General features: G+C 38.1%; 1 protein-coding gene across 3 annotated transcripts in view; it reads right to left on the bottom strand.

Annotated features, from left to right (window-relative positions):
- COL11A1 (collagen type XI alpha 1 chain) overlaps nt 1-18,627 on the bottom strand; it is a 234,301-nt gene that overhangs the window by 137,999 nt on the left and 77,675 nt on the right. For all 3 annotated transcript variants that reach the window (XM_075131591.1, XM_048861614.2, XM_075131590.1), the window contains 10 exons: nt 14,251-14,313; nt 12,308-12,349; nt 11,820-11,882; nt 10,371-10,445; nt 8,660-8,743; nt 7,589-7,645; nt 3,552-3,605; nt 1,763-1,816; nt 1,596-1,649; nt 931-984 (listed from right to left, as the gene is read on the bottom strand). In XM_075131591.1, the coding sequence (XP_074987692.1) occupies nt 931-984; nt 1,596-1,649; nt 1,763-1,816; nt 3,552-3,605; nt 7,589-7,645; nt 8,660-8,743; nt 10,371-10,445; nt 11,820-11,882; nt 12,308-12,349; nt 14,251-14,313 (600 nt within the window). The remainder of the gene's footprint in view (nt 1-930; nt 985-1,595; nt 1,650-1,762; nt 1,817-3,551; nt 3,606-7,588; nt 7,646-8,659; nt 8,744-10,370; nt 10,446-11,819; nt 11,883-12,307; nt 12,350-14,250; nt 14,314-18,627) is intronic.

The following is an 18,627-nucleotide window of genomic DNA, read 5'->3' as shown; positions in this document are numbered from 1 at the left end:
CAGGGGTGGAGTAAGGAAATCGATTTTAAGAGCCCTTTAAGTCAAAAAAAAGGGCTTCAACGTGTGGACGGGTGCAGGTTTACATCGATTTAACGCTGCTAAATTCGATCTAAAGTCCTAGTGTAGACCAGGGGTCAGTCTTTGTCAATAAGCAATAGAGCTTAGCATTGTAGGTATTCTTGATTGCTACTTTGTTTGAGAAAGCCTTTTTAATGGTGTTTAAAAAAAATTGCAAGTCAAGGATGTTGTTTTCCATGAACACAAACAAACAATTGCAAAACTTTCTGCATTACTCTGTGTTCAGAGCTGTTAAATTCTGTGTATCCTCAAAGCAAGGGGAAAAGGATGGCCTGTTGTTGTGGCACTGCCCTAGCGGAAGGGAGACCCGGCTTCAATTCACTGCTGTGCCACAGACTTTTTGTGTGATCTCAATTCCCCATCTGCAATGAGAGGTCCCGGAGAAGAGAAGGTGCCACGGGCATAAAACCTGCTTGTTGAAACATCATGGAAATGAGCCCCATGACCACACTGGTCATAGGATACGTACATCCTCAGTGTAGAACTTGTACACTAGTATATTGCAACTTTCTTCTAATAATCAACTTCAACCCATTCGGCAGCTGAAGTAAATTAGCATTGACTTTAAGGAAACTACTTCAATTTACACCCATTGAGAATCTAGCCCAAATTCTGGAAATATATTTAAATAAAAAATATGTATGTAGATCGTTAACTATAAATTCACATTACTGAAGTCTTTACATGATATGCTTGTAAAAATACAATTCTGACACTATATTGCAACATGAAATTCTGACATGTTCTCTGACTTAACTCTCTCCACAGTCCTATGTTATTTTTTTAAATGAGGTGATGTTACTACTGCTACATTTTTATAAGCTTTCATATAAACATTCATGTTGATCTTACCCTGTGACCTTTATCACCAGGTAGACCAGGAAGACCATCAAACCCTCTATCACCCTAGGAAAGAAAAAAATAGAGACTTAGAAATGACTATTACACTTTGTAATATTCTTAGTAAATTACACCAGCTCACTGTGGGCTAAATTCTACCCATGGACACATGTGCACATCTCAGCAAGTCATTTGGAGTTGAGCACATGCATCTGAACATCAGAATTTGGCCCTGTGCGCATCAAAGCAGAGGAAGCCGTTGTGCACCAGATTTTACACTCCACTGTAATTATGCCATTATAAATTTAACATCAAGACAAAGGGCTTGACTCTAGTCACACATTATACTGATATAAATCAGAAGTAGCTCTGCTGTAGAAAATACAGTTACACCCATGCAAAAAAAAGCAGCCTAAGTGAGATCAGACTCAAGCCCAAAGAATCAAATTACTTAAACGTTACACGGCTGTCCATTACCATGAATTACCATATTTTTAAATGGATGATTCATGCTCAACTTTTGCCTCTTATCTGGTTGTCTGAAGCATCAATATTTTCATTGCAGAATAACTTTCTACATTGTTTTTACATTTTCAGTGTGGTGGAGGGCAGATTAATGCCTATTTAAAATGTGCATCATCCATGCCATGACTGAAATATGACCTCAGATCTCATACCTTTGAACCAGGTTCTCCTGGCATTCCTCTAGCGCCATCAGCTCCTGGACGACCCTGAAAAGAATACAAACATTTGAAGATGCCAACAACTGACATCCAGAGTAAAGAGAAAGCGTTAATTCATTTGGATTTCAATTTAATTTTTTTACCAGATATATGTTACTCACTCTTTTGCCAGGTTTCCCACTTGGACCAATGGAACCTTGAATACCTCGAGGACCCTGAATGTAAACAAAACAATCTTTAAAATCATACTATATGTGGCAACAAAAAGCTAGAACAGCTAGCTAAACAAAACTGCCAAACATCTCAGCTAAACAACAACTTAGGAATATGGTGTTGAATACCAAGACTGTGATTTTTCAAAGCTATCTAAGGGAGTCCCCACTTCCTATTAATTTGTGATGAAAACTGAGCATCCAAATCCCATGAAATCCAAATTTCTTTGAAAATCTCAGTGCCATGTTTTACAAATCTTGTTTTAGCCACGTTAAAATTAAATTCACCTATATTTAATGAGAACTTATATTTACACAGCACATTTTATCCAGAGAGATTCCAAAGTATTTCACAGACTGCACACCTCATTCTGCTTTCACATGCACATGTGATTCTCGTGAGGGCAGTTGTAGGTGTTTCTAAGGGAGCACTCTTGTCCAAAACCAATATGCACCTTGGGTGGAAATGTCAGCTGAAAAAGGCCTCAGAAGCAGTACCCAATAATTTAGGGCAATGCAGCAGGATGGTCTGACCCTTTAAGGGCCTGCAGAGCCAGGGAGTAGCAAACCCTGATCTAAGGAGAAGCCCAGCAGACATGTGTTGGGAACCAGGTAAGCAGCAGCTAATGACTGGCTCTGATTCCCAGTTGGAAGACATAAGTGGGGACCTAGCTCTGGAAGGGGAGGAGGAGGGCTAGGAGAAACTAACAGTTTCCTTAGCAGCAGTAGAAGGCTGCAATGGGGCAGGCTGGCCCTGTGGTCTCCCTGAGGTTAAAGGAGGGCTGTGAACCTTGAAGTACTGGAGGGGGCAAAGGACCCAGTCATATCAGTCCAGGACATGGCTGACTGTCCAAGCTGGTGGACAGCTTCACCTGACCACAAGAAGAAATAGAAAAAAACCCCAAACTAACAAGGGACCACACTGGAAATGTAGGCAGGAAAAATGAAAGACTAATCAGCTATTTGTAATGTTTTACTTTTGTACTAGTGCCAAGGTGGATTCTAGGATAGTTACTTAATACATGATTAAATATGTGTACCCAAGTTGGCATTTGGCCAGGTGACAGGTGTTCGCACTACAGACTTTTAAAAAAATGTCATAGTTTCTTAACTGGTCACAAGTGCTTATGACCTTAGTTTTGGGTCTAAGTTTAAAGATTCCAGTGCTTTAAACTGGCCAGTGCTCTCTAACATCAAGCTGGGAGATTGATGCAGTAATTACTAAGAAGGAAAGGAATCATCCATAGAATCAACAACACCACCTCTTCCAGTGTCAAAGTTTTTCTTGGAAATTTCCTGTTTAATTACTAGTCAAGTTAAACCCTGCTCAGTTTATGAGATTTGATCATATCACAGCCCAAGGTCATATGACTGCAGACATTGATGCTAATGGTACTTATGAGCATGTACAGTACAGAGCAGAGCAAAGAGCTTCCAGCACCAATTTTAAAACTAGTTTTCAAGAGATGACACTCTACATGTGATAATTGGTCCTCTTTACAGAAGGGCAGCTTGTTACTTTCACATTTTAAAATGAACAATCTAGGTAACTGTTTCATTTGCTGCAGCATTGTACATGAAAAGCTATTCACCTTCAATTATATGTAAAAAGCACATAACTGATTGCTCTCCAATAGAGGGATGCTATTTCCATATGCTGCAAATGGGAATGTATTTTTGTATGCTGCAAAGCATGAAAAGGTAATATACTGAAAAATGAAAGGATGTTGTATTGTACCTGGGGACCTGGGTCGCCGCTTTCTCCTTTAATACCTGGTGAGCCAGGCCCGCCCTATGTAACAAGTGCAAAATACAGTGAGTTTAATTATCCAGCTAAACTTTAACTGGATAAACTGTTAGCTATTTCTAGAAATTAATTACAGAAAAGAAACACTTTTTCCTTAGCTATTATGAAACCATCCTCTGCGATTACAGTACCTGAAAGATCATTTTGTAAAAGTCTGGCAAACTTGGGGCCAAATACTGGTCTCATCAAAGTAAATGTTAAAAATCCATCGAATTAAATGGGACCAGGCATTGTCCACTGTGTTCTATATTAATGTTTGCCAGGTAAATATCAGCTCAGTGAGAACATGAATGATTAAAACATGTCTGCTTCCTGCATCAAGGAGGAGACAGGAAGTCCTGAAAGTGGATTTTCGGCACCCTTGTGCAACTGTAGAAATAAAGCACAATCTGACTGCCTGATCCAAACCTCACTGAAGTCAATAAGAGTCTTTCCATTGATTACAATGACCTTCTGATCAAGCCCTTAAACATGTGACAAATCTGTATAACTATATTTCTACACTGTTATAGCATCAGACAGATAGAGACACAACATTTCAGAGTAAATAATAAGCAAGGAGTGTATTCTATCTCATAATATTATTCTGGGTCTTAAAAACAGTACTAGACCAGATCCTCAGCTGGAGTAAATCAGAGTAGCTAGGATCTGGCCTAACGTTTTTCACAATCTGTTTGCCTTTTCCATTAATATTTGTTCCACTGAAAAACATACCAACATAATTAAAAAAGAGTAACCAACAGAGTATACAAATAGAATGAAGCCTACTAAGAAGCGCAAAGGATTGCTGCATTTCTGACTGAATAGTTGGCACCAAATATTGTGTACTTAATATTATACAAACTTTGCTGAGACTGGGGGTCTGATTCTCCTACTGAAATGAAGAGAAATTGCTCTAAGGTCCTGATCTAGTGCCAACTGAAGTCAGTGGTTCAAGCCCTAAGTGAGGCAAGAACCAGACCTGAGTTGTTGCTTCCCACTAGGACAGGTGACCATAGTCGGCAGATGACTGTTAGCACAGGTTTCTCTGTATCAACCTAGTTTTTAAACGGTTTTAAATTTGCACAATCAGTGGAAACGACCTCAGACAAAAAAAGGATAAATAACCTACTTTAACACTGTGAATGCTAACACTTAATGTAACTACAACTCTGCTATGCTAAGAAAAGTGCTTTTTAATAATACATTTAATATGATTCTTAATGTATTTAATTGGTGTTCTCAAAATTAAATTAGCAAAATACATGACAGATTAAGGTCAAGACTTCCAGAAATGACTAGTGATTTTGGGAGCCTTGTTTTTGAATTGTTCAACTTGAGAATTGTTCAAGGGGCCTGATCTTTCAGAGGACAGGTGCTCAGCAATGTTTGTAAATTAGGTCCTTTTTCAGATATTTCAAGGTGAGATATCTAAAATCTGAGGCAACCAAAATTACTAGTCACTTCTGGAAACCTTGGCCTAACATTTTGCCAGATCAGAAGAGCTGGATTTCTAGAGCCTCCTGGTGGCTTGATGGCAAAATAGCTATTAATGTGGTTCATTCCCTAGCCTTCCCATACAAAGAGCCACCAATGCTTCTAATATGTAAACTGTTGGTGGTATGTAGCCAGGACTATCAGTAAACAGAACTATACACTAGCAATATTGCACCATTCTTTACAAATGGATTCAGTGTTACCACAGTTATATAATGGTAATGATAGTATGTAATAAATGCGATCTTCTTGTCTCTTGATTTACACCAGTGGAAATAGGGTATCCGTTGGTTTGTTACCTTGCACCAATTTATTCTGATTTATTATAAATGTAATGAAATTTTCCAAACTGTGATCAACCAAAAGTCTGCGGGTCAAGCTCTCTGCTGACAGACAATGTCAATGCTATTGACTCTGGGAGAGTTATGCCACTGAAGAATTTTCCCTTGTGTATCTGTTTCAAAGTTACAATTAAAGCCCAGTGATTGTACCTGAAATTGTTTATTTATTTGTTTGTTTATTTTTATTAACTGAGACTCAGCTGAAACCACTCAGTTTTACCTAGATAGACAGAAAGTGCCAATCCTTGGGACTGGCCTTTTGGGGTTCAGCATAACTTGGTGAGGAAAGGGTCCTTCACAGCTACATGTTGCTGGGGCCACAGGGTACCAAGCCACCCCAAGGTCCAATTTACAGCTGTGGCAAGATTACACCAGCTGCCGGTAGTCTAAGGTGCCCTTGCAGTGGCCAAAGATCATTGGTGTATGAGAGCTCCCAGACAGAGACCTATTCTCTCCATATATACCCTCTCCACTATGTGCTGGGACACAGAGCCACCATGCCATTTCTATGCACCTTGGGATTTCCCATTCACAAAAGGAATCCGGAGGGGGTACAGTTAAGACAGCTCTTTGGCTACTCTGTGCTACTAGAACAATACATGGCAGCAGTAATAGGGTTAAGAGCCTGGTCTGTGGATTCGATAGAAGATAGATAAAATGTGGTTGTCCATTTACCCCTCCTACCTGCTGATGAATATTTCATCCAGTGAGCTATGAATTAGGAAGGGAGATGATGACAGTAGGGGGAAAAAGGAGGTAGAAAGATGGAGCAGGGGAAATGACTTAACCATGACATCACAATGTTACCACTCAACAATGAGCTGTTTCTGAGGTAGCACATAAAGGCAATGAGGGGCCAAAAAAGATGGAGGAAGAGTGTTTGTACTCCTGATGTTACAATTATACCACCTCAGGAATGTTTCATGGATACCTGTTCTACATTAATAATCTGCTTTGCTATTAAATAATGGTAAGCATGCTTTTGTATATATTTTACAACAAGATGTTTGTTTTGTGTCATTATGAGAGTTAAACTTTCTCTTTGTGCTGCAGTTCATCCATTGTTTTGCAAAACACATTGATAAAATACAGCAGTTAGCGATCATCATAATCACAAAATAGGCAAAATATTTGCCAACTTAGCCATGCCAACAAAACAGACTAAATACTGCTTTCCAAACTCAGTGAATCCTTCCAAATATGGATGCTATACTTAGTCTAGAGAAAAACCCTACTGTCTGGATCGAAGAGGATAAATATAATCACCTGAGATAATTTTAGAAAAGACTTGTTTTCTACAAAGCCTATAATCTTAGTTCCAGCAGTTATTTTATATTGTTGTTGCTATATTTAAATGGCTTTTTGAAACATGATAAATGCTAAATTACAGCATTTTGTGAATTATTTGAGTCTACAATGTACCCATTGCCTAAAAGAGGAAATTATAATTACAAGATTGGTCAGGTGATTTACAAAGCGCAGAGCCTCCTACCTGATTCTCCACTGTTATCACACATGCTATCCTTTTAAAATGTTGTGTAGAGATCACAGTAGCAAATGTAATGGTGACCTAAAAGCTATTTGATATGCTTGCTGTTAAAAAGCTGTCACTTTTGTTTGCTGCAGACTGGGTACTGAACTCAGAATATTTTTATAACCACAGTGACAATAATATCCTTCAAAATCATTCAATATTAGTCTGTGAGCCAAATTCAGCCCTGAAGTAAATAGACACAACTCTCTTAGAAGTCAATGGGAGTTGTGCCAATTTACAGTACTGACTTACTTTACCTACGATAAACAGGTAAGATTATTCTGCAGCATTTCCTTTCAGTTCCTAATATTTTCCATAGTAAACACCCTGAATACTGAAAGGTGCAGTTATCTAACTGCACAGGCTTATTTAGTTATATAAGACATTCACAAGTTTTAAAGTGTACTCTATCCATACAGACAAAACATTAAATTAGCTTACAGGCTGAACTTAGGACCCAGGAAAAGAATATGGACTCAAATTCTGGCCTTAATTATACCAATGAAGTCCCCAGTCAAATCACTTTTATTGCACTGATGTAAGTGAGGCAGGAATTTGGACCATGCATTTTTAATTCTTGTGTATTCAATGTTTTATCCTTGTTTTGTTTAACATACCACAGGACCTGGTCTTCCAGTGAGTCCCATGGGGCCAGGTGGCCCTCTCATAGCAATCTGTTAAAAAATGAAAATAAAAAACATATTTCAAGGGGAAGCTATGAAAATTACATAATAGTCATTGCATGGCCAGATTATTAGTAATTAATTCATGCTAGTGGCTGGTGAGTAAGGTTATAACTGCATGTTCATGAGTAGATGTTTATTTTGCTGAGCTTAGCAACTGGCAACCCATATTTAAAAGATTGTGTGTATTAACCTGTCACAAGTGTGATGCATAAAATATATCACTTAGCAATTGTGTCAGTTACTGTTTACTAAATGAGACTATAACAGACCATGCATACAAATTTATACTAAGTTTGTCCTCCACTCTCATAAAATCAGTATATTTTCAGTAGGAATAAACCACTGGTAACCCTAAGAACTGGATGTCTGTCTTTGCAATTAAGAAGTGTTCTTCTATTGGACTAAAGAAGACACTTTAGTATTTTAAGCCACTTTCTTCTGTGCTATCCCACACTGATGATTGCTTCTATCTCTCAATTAAACCATTTGGACCACACAGCGAGAATGAAGCATGCTGGTGTCACCATACATATACACATTCCAGAGGGCATATTACACTTTCCAGAATTAATCAAGGGAAGACAGACACTAAGCTGATTTGGACAGCTCATCAACCTGTCATCCCAAATTCCTCCACAACTCTGGTCAGATGCTCTGCTGCTCTGCTGCTGTGGCAAGCCTATGAAATCTGTTGTCCTCACTCCCACAGTTTTCATCTTAACATTCATGTGTGAATCAATGTCTCGCGTGTGGGTGTGAGGGGGTGTATGTGTGTGTATATATAATATTCACGACTTATTGAAACGTTCTTTTTCATTTCTGCTTTCAGTATTTCACTCAAACATCTATATCATCTGCATCTATCTCATGTTTTCTTTCTCTCTCCCCCAATATATATATATATATATATATATATATATATATATATTGTATAACAGGCAACTTCACACAAGTCTCCTCTGTATTTGCTGCTTTATTTTTATTCCAGTTTAACATTCTTACCCTTGCCTGCTGAAGAATAGCTTGGGCTTGAGCTTCTTGAGCTGAGATTGTTGGGCCCTTCTCACCATCTCCACCAAAGCGGAACTACAAATATCGCACAAAGAAAAAGAATTCACAATTAGCCAAGTTAAAGACATATTTGTTCACTGTAGCTACAGATAGTGCTGCTTAAGGTATTGGGCCAAATTCTTTACTCCACTTTTAATCTGGTGTCACTTCATTAAACTTCAGCAGAGTGTAAAATAAGACCCACTGGTTCCAATATGAATATTAAGTTACCATTAACAGAATTTGAGCCCAGTTCTGCTCCTATATAAATAAAAGGTAAAATTTCTGTTGCTTTCACTGGAATCCTTTTATTTTCTTTTATACAGTGGGCCACTAAAATGTCACATAGGAAACCAGAATGGATTCCTTTTTTTATGCCAAACTGTACTAACAATTAAATGCCACCAAAATCAATTAGTACCATGTAGCAAAAGCCAATACAACTTTAGTTAGTAGTAGGAGAAATGCAATTCAATTGATGTCAAGCTTTGATATGAAAACAGTTTGCTATCTGATGTAGAATAGTTTGTGCCCTTTCCTAAGGTCTCAACTTGAATGTATGTACACAAGGCTTCCCAATAAGAATTCAAATATTCTTCCAGAGATAGATACAATTGATATTGTATATCACATAACAGAGAATATGTAAAGCAGTCTAATCAGTCTAATTATAGTAATTATATACTAAATACATACTAATAAATATACTAATTATAATAGATATAAATCTTTACTGGAAAATAGTTTATTTCACTATTCTCAGTTCTCCAAATTTAGTGTGTCCTGAATGTGGGGATCAGATTACTTTTGGTGCCAAACCATGGGACCAGATCAATCCCATCTTCTGTCAACTTCTGACTTTCTCCAAATTCCGTTAAATTACCTTCTTAACAGCCAATTTTAGCATTTTTAGCCTGGTCATGAAACAATTTTTACTGCTGCATTTCTCCAAGTATAAATGATGTCTCTCCACTGCAATCACATCATTATTATTATTTTTATATGCAAAGGAAAAAGGATCATCAAGATTCTGCCTCCAACACCCCAGCTTCCTGCAGCATAAGCAGAGTCCCCTCTTTGTGTTGGTGTTCATGTAAAATCGTCAACATTTACAATAATAACAATCAGAATTAATTAATAATAATCAAGTTGGAGCTGCCCAAATTAGCCAGGAGCACCTGGGGTCCATTAGGAGGTCTGTGTGCATTCTGGTGAATTCTAGCACTATGTAAGACGATGGATACCTACACACCCCACAGTGGGGCCATTTTCCCATGTTATAGATGGAGAAGCTAACACTGAATCATTAAGTGATTTGATTAAATCCTTGAGATAGTCACTGTTACTGCAAAGATTAGAATGCAAGACTACCTTGTTCTTTGTCCTCTGCTTAGTCCATTAGACCAGGACAAGGGGGCTGGAACAATTTGTATAGCTGGGGTGCTGAGTGCCATTGAACCAAACTGTAAACCCTGTATATAATGGAAACCACTTCAAGTCAGGGGGTGCTGCAGCACCTATGTTTGTCATGCTATGTTTCCAAAGACAGAACCTGCTATAGGACAGGAGATTTATTTTGTCTTTTTAATTCATTCCCCTTCTTTGGAAGCAAAAGCATTACTTACTACAAGCTTGACCACTCTGTAACCCTAACAGGACTTACCGGCAACATTAACATGGTACCTGGGGGACCAGGTAAACCATCCGCACCTGGAAGGCCAGGACGCCCTGATGGGCCCTGCGAAACCAACCAAAAGGAAGTGGAGATTAATTAGACAGATCTTGCTAGTTACAGGGCCACATATATTCATTCTTGTAGGTTGTGAATACATTTCATATGTGTTTTAAAAAACTATCCTAAGTGGCATAAGCTAAATTTCTAAATGAGTCACTTTGTAATGCTAAAAAAGGAGGCTCTGATGCAGCGCTAGGATCTGCTAGTACAAATATCCTGCATTTGTGTGGAATTCTAGTGACACTGTTAGGACTTCACAAGGGTAGATCCCAGTGCAGAAGGATGAGCTTGATGGGTCTGTTGTGAGAGCTGTTTCATGTAGAATTTTACTGATCACTTACAACTTTACAAGCGAAAGGAATACCACCCCAAGCAGTTTCATTATAATAATGTTAAGTTTCGGAGTTACTTTCTTAGTTTAAATCCATAAGGATATACGGAATTATTAAATCTATAAGAATAAGGGTTGAAGAAAAAATGCTTATGCCAGTCCATTTTCTACATGTAGAGTGTGTGGTATGATTTAGAATTCTAACAAAAATGTCAAATTATACAGTGCACAGTTGCTGTATTCTCAGTGCCTCCCAGAAACAAATATTTCAGGAACATGCTAGACTTTTCAGTAAACTGTCACTGGTAAAGCTGAGTGACATTTATTTCATGTCTATTGCAATAGAAAATTTCCCTGAACTGAACGCATTTAGGCTGTTTTAAAATTATACAAAAAGCCTGCAAAAACACTGAAGACTTAAGGAATGGCTGCATTAAATACATGACTTTAACCTGGGTTTTCTTAGACTATCATTTTAGGCATGACCACACCTGTTCTTTCAAAAACCATATCATGTAATGCTAGCATATAAACTCATTTGTCCTTGCACCATCAAAGATCACAATATGTCCAGCATAGTTCAGACAGACAGTATCCAGTAAGTCCATCATTTCAGTGAGGATTTTGTTCCTGTATATCATCACCTTTATTTATCTCTTCATTTGAGTGGTTTATTGTTCAAACATTTTGTTTAAATATCATTTAAATTTATATCAGAGATTTGTAACTGGATTTTTATCATTATTTAATTACATTTTAAAATCATTCACACCAACATAAAACAGTGAGATTAGGTTTAGATAGACACTGTAATCTTAGAAATGCATCACAGGGACATTGCTTCTTTCTCCTGGGTTTTCACTATGTATTGCTCCTTAAAAAGAAATATTGGCCTGATCCTCAGCTGGTGTAAACTGGTGCAGCTCCATGAACTACACTTCAGCTACCTCAGTATACTCTAGCTCAGCATTTGTCCCATTTAACTCTTATAATGATTAGAGCAAGATATGCCATTAATAAACTGCATAATCCATATTTTGACTTACCCTGTCACCAGGGTCACCAGGAGGACCAGTGGGACCCTGTAAACCTGGGGGACCTGTAAGACCCTATGAAAAAACAGACCATAAATGTTTATGCTGAATGACTGATTGTATCAGTGTGTTCAACTATTGTCTACAAAAAATTATGTTCAAGACCCATAAATGATTATCTCCAAATGATAAGGCAGATCTTTTTCTATATTAATGTATAGTCAGTTTTTCAAAATTCTGGGCACCCACAATTGGGCCAGATTTTCAAAAAGGTTCTCAGCACCCCAGTGTGTTCCCAGTGAAAACACTTGAGCTGAGATCTTCTATAAATCTTGCCCTATTCTACTGTGTTGAGTACATTCTACATATGAGAAATGATGTCTCTATTTTTACATATGTCAATTCGTAAGTACCAAAGGACAATGGGCACATTGAATGCACTAAAATGAAACTATAATTAAACTATGAAACCCAACCAAAATGAAAAAATATCCACTTACTGGAGGTCCTGCTGGTCCTGCTGGTCCTTCAACAAGCATCCCCTACAGAAAAAATGACACCAGTCTCATTATCTTTTGGAGAAAGTATAAAAAGAAAAGAATAAATTCCAATTGCAATAAAATTAGCAAGGAGTCTTATGATATTATAATCCTTATGTTTTCACTTCCATACCCATCTGTTTGTTCTCATCAAAGCACAACAAATCTTCTCTCCATAACTACTGAGGTTAACATTTTCTCTCAGGGACTATAATTTGTACTTTTCAATGGATCCATTGTAGCATATAAAATAATTGCACAGAAGTTTCCTAAATTACCCTGGGCAATGTCACACTTTCTGTGCTACCAATTTTCTAGAAAAAAACACGAGCAGGATTGGTACAATGGTAACTCATCTATGCTGATTTAACGTTATCCTGGTTTTGTTCCATTTTATGCAAGTACAGTTTTGCTGATGGCTTCCAAGGTCATTTAGTACAATTAGGAAGGCGCTGAACTGTACCTTATAGTTCTCCAACTTTAAAAGTGGGGAAGACTTACAGGTCTTGAAGATCTTGAATTACTTGCTTCATACGCATGCCTACACACACACACACACACACACACACACAGTTACGATATCATCCAGAACCTTCTCCTGAAACCATGCTTTTGGCATCAAACAGCTGCTCTGAGGATTTTGCTCCAAGAGGCAATTCAAAATGGAATATTGATAAAGCCTCTATTCCTGCAGTAGAAGCTTTAAAAATATTTGGTTTGCTTCAGAAACTTCCTTTTTACACATTGATGGGGGAGGTTTTTTAGCACGGTATGCTGTATACAGCCGCATCCGATGAAGTGAGCTGTAGCTCACGAAAGCTTATGCTCAAATAAATTGGTTAGTCTCTAAGGTGCCACAAGTACTCCTTTTCTTTTTGTGTATACAGCCTGACTCACAACTGGTTTTTAAAAAGTACTGCTAGAAAATTTAAGTATAGCAGTGGGGAATGACAGTAGTTTTTAAGAACCAGATATTTTCTGGGCTAATGCAGTCTGAGCTTTTCCATACGTCGTCATTACTGTGTTTCATTCCTGACTCGCAACTCATTCTCTGTTGCCGTCTTTTACCTTTTGTGATCAGTGACTTCTAGAAACACAAAGCTCTGTGATAGTTTTGTCATACCAACTGCCATTAAAACCTAATTAAAAATTACCACATTTATTTCCACTCCAGTCAAATACGTTTGGAAAGCCACTCAGACTTCCAGAGCATTAAATGACAGTAGCACTCAGCTTCTGCTAGCCACTCTATAAAGTTAAGATGAGATATTGCAGTTTTTTTTTTTTTAAAAAAGCAGGTTTATTATATTCATCCTAACTACAATGCTACAACATAACTGTGTCTTAGTGTAGAAGCTGCTTCACTGCCTCCATTGCTATTCACAGCTGAGAGGCATTCTTTAGGCAGTCCCCTTACCATTGCTAAGGTTCACAAATTTGAATGCAGGATCAATAAGCAGAGCATCAGTATGTTGCTTCATGATGGTGCTACTTGATTCTGTGGTACTGTTTTTATGTATTCATGTTACAACATCAAATGCAAGTATTTAATTAAACAAATATAGGGATTTTGTTGGCTGGTCTCATGATGTGTGGGACAGTAAGGTGAAAACTAACCAGGATCAATTCTTCGGAGGCTATTAATCTCTTGTCCACAAGAAGGTTCGGTCTGTCTTAGGGACAGCGTAGTAGGCCCAGTATATGGCAGAAGGAGGTGTGTCTGTGGGGCTCTTCTTTATCATTTGTGTTGCTAGTCCACAGAATAATACTGGTGATCGCACTGGAGGAGATCACATATAATATCCTGACTTCCTATATGTAGGTGACGTAGTTTGGCACTGAAATAATTACCCATGAAAATTCCATGGCACTTAATAAAAGAAAATCTCCACCCACATACTTACAGGTTCGACCACCGCTGGTTCTCCCTTCTGTCCTTTTTCTCCATAAGCACCATGCCCAGTCACCTGCCAAATGGAAAAAAAATGAAAATATACATTAGGCCTAAGAATCCTGTGCACGCTGAAAAGCACAGATGCTCTGTTGTTTAAAACTAAAGTTGGAGTGGATTTGTGCCATGAAAAATGTATCACAAACACAAATCTTATCAAACAAAAATATTAAATACTAAAAAACAGGAAATCAGTGGAATAACTTTAATTATCTAACTAATCCTGTAGCATCTATAGCAGCAAAATTCCCAATGACTTTTTCAGTGGGACTTTGGTTTACATTAGGACTGTAGGATTAGATCCTGTGTGTGTGGTGGGGGGAGGATATTATTTGTAATAAGCTTATTTTTGGCATATCACACTACAGGTGATGTGATCCTACAGAGAATGGGAGCTTCAGAAGGTCTTGTAGAGTGGCTGTACACTACATCAAATGACTTTGGGCAGTGGTTCTCAAACTTTTGTACTGGTGACCCCTTTCACACAGCAAGTCTCTGAGTGCGGCCCCCCTTATAAATTAAAAACACCTTTAAATCTATTTAACACCATTATAAATGCTGGAGGCAAAATGGGGTTTGGGGTGGAGGCTGACAGCTTGCAACCCCAATGTAACAACCTTATGGCCCCTGAGGGGTCACCACCCCCAGTTTGAGAAAACCTGACTTTGGGGATGGTTGACCCACTGTGCCAGGAGGAGGAGGAAAAATGTTCATGCTCCAAGGTTTGCAGATGCAGAGGTGCTAGGGGTGTATGTGAAGGCAAGGAGCTTTTCTGAAATAGCCTCTTGTCCCTCTAAGCATCCCCACATGCATCCCTACTGCTCTCTTTGCATCATACTGAGGCAGTGGAAAAAGCAGGAATGAATCTAGCCCTAGGGCTGCAGTTACTGCCTTGTGGCTCTATGAGTAGTGGAACTAAGAGATGCAGGGAAGAGATGAGAAAAGATGAGTTACCTGTTCTCCCACCTAATGCCAGAATGCAGTTAGGAACAGCACAAGCTGTAAACCAGGGACAGAGAGCACTAAGTTTTGTACCATTCATGGAATTTTATAATTCTCCCCTTTGCCACTGCTCCCCCACCCCACAAATTATCTGTTATTAACTTGAAACATTTTCAAGTTAGAAGCATAGATTTCTGCACTGTAGAGGTTTCATTCTTTTCTTCATCCTTGTTGCTTCTTTTGATAGGCACAGACATCCAAGGGAATCAATTCATATATGATGTGCTCAAGTAACAGTCCTTTGCAGACTATGGCTCTCAAATGGGGTAAATTTGAAATGACTCCATTGATTTCAGCAGAGTGACTCCAGATTTACACTGATGTAACTGAGAGCAGAATTTGGACATACATTAAAAATAATAAATTAATTTAACTTGTGACATAAACTACATATGATAAACGTATTATCCATTATGTTCAAATTTGATGCTAAAATGTAGTTTACTTTTTTAATTTATTTCTGTAAGCTAGGCCCTTTGAACCTTTTTCAACACCTTACAGATTGAACTTCTCCATTATGCTCCAGCTCCCTCGAGTTTTTTCTGTCTTTTGCTTACGATCATTCTAGCTACCAAGTGCTGGACATGGCTCTCTCCAAATCTGTCAATACTGTACTGAATTAGCCAAAAGTTTCTCTGTACAGTGAAGTCTTGCAGTCCTTTCTCATAGCAACTGATTGCTGTCCCCACAACATGGGAGCGCCGGTCACTAATGTATATCTCTGTGATGCGTTTCCATGACACTACAACACTGGTCCATCCCTGTATCACTTTGTGGATAATTTCACTTCAGCTGAAATATTTGGGGACCAATTTTCAAAGAGTTGAGTAGTTTGCAGTTGTGTTTTGTGATCAGAAATGCAGGCACAGATCTGAGTACTGGTGCCTCTAACAAACTCATTGTGGGTACAAATCAGATAGAAAGAAAAGTACTCAGCTTTGCATCTGCCATTCTTGCATATGCCAAGAGCACCTGCAAAAAAATGGATGCTGAGTCTCGGTTCTTTGGAAACTTATCCCGTTAGCTTAAAGCTACGAGTCATTAGAAAGATACCAAAACTCTGATAATGACAATATGACTTGGTAGGAAAGGGGGAGATTTTCAAAGTTCAGTAAGGAACTTGCCTTCCATTTACTGCCTATGACAGCTGGATCACTAAATGTTCATTGTATCTTTGAAAATCTCACCCACAGTTAATGTTGGATATTGAGATGTTGTGAGATGGGTTTTGATTTTCATTAAATATTTATATTTGGGATTTTAACAACTGCATCTTTTATAAGTTTATTTCTTATTCAAATTTACTGAAAGCTAAAAGGGACTAGAAAATAACCAAATGCAGATGCTTTTTAGATTAAGATACTATATAGCCACTTGATGCATTTAACCTGGCCAGGTTTTAGCAATTGGGGTAGCTAACCCCTTATATTGTATTCGTTACCTTCGGCCTTTAAATGGAAACTTAATGAAATATTAAGCAATATTTCTTTAATTAAGCAATATTCTCCCACATAATACATTTGTTTTCAATGAATGAAAAAGTACATTGTCTCAGCCATTGTTCTCTCACAGAACATTGCATGGAAGTATCACATACCATATAATCTCCTGCCACTGATTTTTGCACAAAACTGCCTTTGATGCAGAAAGATGTCAGGACATGGTCCATCAGCTTCAAAATGTCTGTGCCTATATCTTGAGTGTCATGTACTTCTATTTTGAGTACCAATAAAAACATCACCATCCATCACTCCAGATACCACCAGTACTTGTAGTATCTTCTCATATGTGAACAGGAAATATCATAGAACTGCAGACTGGCACATGCTGAGTTGTTAATGAAACACACCATATGTTGTTATGTTTGGTTCAAACATGTGGTGTGTTTTTGTTTGTTTCTTTGTTGGGGGGTGGGGGTGCTGTATTTTATATTTGTGGTTTTCCTGGGCTGTTTTAATGGCCCAAAAAGCCATTTATGTAGATGTAAAAATTCACATTCTAATAAATGCCTTTAGGATACCAATATTATTCTGGTCCTCAAATAGCTCCCCAATATATGAAAAATAATGAGAAAATGTTTCCACAAACTATATTTATATATAGAGAGAAAAATAAAAAAAAAACAAACACAACTATCAATGATTGTACACACATCCTTTGTGATCAAATAACACTTTAGTTCTGCTAAGAAAATTTTGATTTTAGAAAAATATATGCAAATAGTTTGGCAAATTTTAATGCCCTGATTCTGCGAACCTTACTCATGGTCAGAGCACTTACTCATATGATTATGCCCCCTGAGGTTTATGAGATTACCTACATGAATAAGTGCTATTCATTATAAAGAAAGGTTACAGAATCAGGCTCCAAGATTTTTTATATTTATTTTCTGCTGAATGGATATTTTCTTTGAATTTTACTCAGGCTCTGGACCAATATGTTTTAAAATAAGATATGGCACAGCAGAGCAACAAAATCTAGCAATAAATATGATAGTAAAAATTAGGGGTTTGAAGTTTCAGAGAAGGAATCACTCAATACTGTGTGACATTGAAAATGAAGTGCTATGTTTCTCTATATGTTTTTCTTTTTACCACTCTTTCCCCTTCCAGTAGGGCAGGGAAACAAACATATACATCTGTTTGGCCACACATTAGTAACACCAGTTAGACAGGAGACTTCACATTCTTTATCCATGATCCAAAGCCACTTATCTTGCCCAGCAAACAAGAAGAGAAGCTCTTACATGAATCCTACTCTCCATAAGTCTGCAGAATAATGTATCATTTACCGTATGGTATCAGTGAAAATGGCTCTATCATCTGGACCCATGGAAAAGAAGCCCTTGAGGAATTCCACCATGATTTCAACAATTTCCATCCCACCATCAACCTCAGCCTAGACCAATCCACACAAGCGGTCCATTTCCTGGACACTACTGTGCTGATAAGTGATGGCCACATAAACACCACTCTATATCGGAAACCTACTGACCGCTACACTTATCTACATGCTTCCAGCTTCCATCTAGGACACACCATACAATCCATTGTCTACAGCCAAGCTCTAAGATACAACCCCATTTGCTCCAATCCCTCAGACAGAGAAAAACACCTACAGGATCTCTATCAAGCATTCTTAAAACTACAGTACCCACTTGCTGAAGTGAAAAAACAGATTGACAGATCCAGAAGAGTACCCAGAAGTCACCTACAACAGGACAGGCCCAACAAAGAAAATAACAGAACACCACTAGCTATCACCTTCACCCCCAACTAAAACCTCTCCAGTGCATCATCAAAGATCTACAGCCTACCCTGAAAAATGA

This window comes from Caretta caretta, chromosome 8 (genome assembly GCF_965140235.1).
Source record: "Caretta caretta isolate rCarCar2 chromosome 8, rCarCar1.hap1, whole genome shotgun sequence".
Taxonomy (NCBI): Eukaryota; Metazoa; Chordata; order Testudines; family Cheloniidae; genus Caretta; species Caretta caretta.
Note: the sequence above shows the minus strand (reverse complement) of the source record. Positions and strands in the feature narration are given on the sequence as shown.